This window comes from Seriola lalandi, unplaced genomic scaffold (assembly GCF_002814215.2).
Source record: "Seriola lalandi dorsalis isolate HSWRI2012SDOR001 ecotype SW California unplaced genomic scaffold, Sedor1 jcf7180002049734, whole genome shotgun sequence".
In the NCBI taxonomy this organism is placed as follows: domain Eukaryota; kingdom Metazoa; phylum Chordata; class Actinopteri; order Carangiformes; family Carangidae; genus Seriola; species Seriola lalandi.
This window is the reverse complement of record NW_019520287.1, coordinates 2,020-3,504: the sequence shown is the minus strand read 5'-3', so window position 1 is coordinate 3,504 and position 1,485 is coordinate 2,020. Positions and strand designations below refer to the sequence as shown.

The 1,485-nt window shown below is 46.1% G+C and overlaps 2 protein-coding genes across 2 annotated transcripts in view; one reads left to right on the top strand and one right to left on the bottom strand.

Annotated features, from left to right (window-relative positions):
- LOC111648939 (dolichyl pyrophosphate Glc1Man9GlcNAc2 alpha-1,3-glucosyltransferase-like) overlaps positions 1-255 on the bottom strand; it is a 7,495-nt gene extending 7,240 nt beyond the window's left edge. The window contains exon 1 of the mRNA XM_023398692.2: positions 71-255. The gene's annotated coding sequence lies outside the window, so the exon portion shown is untranslated. The remainder of the gene's footprint in view (positions 1-70) is intronic.
- On the top strand, positions 1-1,459 carry LOC111648940 (coiled-coil domain-containing protein 90B, mitochondrial-like). The gene is made up of 4 exons (XM_023398693.2): positions 1-101; positions 811-930; positions 1,018-1,121; positions 1,217-1,459. Exons 1-4 carry the CDS (start codon positions 44-46, stop codon positions 1,397-1,399), a joined length of 465 nt encoding a protein of 154 aa, XP_023254461.2. The 5' UTR covers positions 1-43; the 3' UTR covers positions 1,400-1,459.
- Positions 1,460-1,485: the final 26 nt, after the last annotated feature.

Sequence of the window (1,485 nt, the reverse complement as noted above, 5' to 3'; positions counted from 1 at the left end):
TAACTGACTTTAACTAAAACGTATAAACACAGCAGCTTCCGGGATGAACGTGCTGCGGCGGTGTTGTCACCTGCGGCGGGTCGGAACCGGAACCTGGAGAGGTGAGTCCTGGTTTAGTTTCTGAGGAGGGAAAGTTCCGGTCGCAGTGAGAGGTCCTGATTCAGAGCTGAGGACAACCTGTGGAGTGGGTCAGAAACCAGACCAGTTCCGGAGACTGGACCTGGTCTACAGACGTAAATGTCCACACTGATCCCTTCAGAATAAAACACAGTAACACGAATTTAATCAGTCATGATGACGTCACAGACTGACCCAGTGAATCAGTGGTTTTCATTTCCTGGTTCCACCTTTTAAAGTGTGACACTTGTTAGTGATTTGAATAAAGTTGGTGTTTGAGTGTTGGTCAGACAGAACAGACACTGTGAAGGCGTCACTTTGCATTCTGGGTAAATGTGACGACGTCTTTCACTATTTTCTGAATTTAAAAAAAACAATCAATTAATTAATAAACTTGATGATCGTCATACATCATACACAGTCACACACGTGTCTTTCACTATTGAAGAGCAAAGAGAGCAGCTTCATATTTATAGTGAGTTATCAAACTGTTCCTTTAAGGTTGTAAATATGCCCCAAAACAGACAAGTACATACATCAGTCAGTGAATGCATCACAGTGCAGTCTCCTTAGCACATACATCAGACAGTGAACGCATCATAGTCCAGTCACCTAAGCATACACCAGTCACATCACAGTTCAGTGCTTTAGTGTGTGTGTGTGTGTGTGTGTGTGTGTGTGTGTGTGTCTCAGATTTCCATGTGACTTCACCTGTGGTGACCTTTGACCTGAGGAAAGTGGAACTGACGCCTCTGGAGCAGAGGAAACTCACCTTTGACTCCCACACCATGGTGACTGAGCTGGAGAGCAGCGGTGAGGATACGACAAAAAGAAAAACAAAGTGAAAAACTCCCATCACACCTCCCACAGTGACGGCTTTTATTTTGAAATCTCGTGCAGGTTTCGAGAGGCGCCAGGCGGAGCTGATCGTCTCAGCTCTCGTGACTCTGGCGACGGCGAACATGGACATCGTCTATAAAGACATGGTGACCAAATCCCACCAGGTAGGAGCAGGTCTCAGCTGGTCGTGGAGGGCAGGGTCTGCGTGGGCGGGGTCTCTGCGAGCAGCTCCACCTGCTTACCTGTGTTTCATCATCAGGAGATCGCGGTGCAGCAGATCATGGCTCACCTGGACTCCATCAGGAAGGACATGGTGATCCTGGAGAAGAGCGAGTTCGCCAACCTCCGGTCTGAGAACTCGGTACCAGTAAATATATATATCAGTGTTTTTCCTTTACTCATTAGTGAAGGTGACGTCAGCAGCTGTCAGTCTGAACATTAAACTTATAAAATAGGTTTTTATACAAAAATAATAAATATGACATCAGACGTGTCACATACAAAGCAAGAAGACAAACTGTACATCAC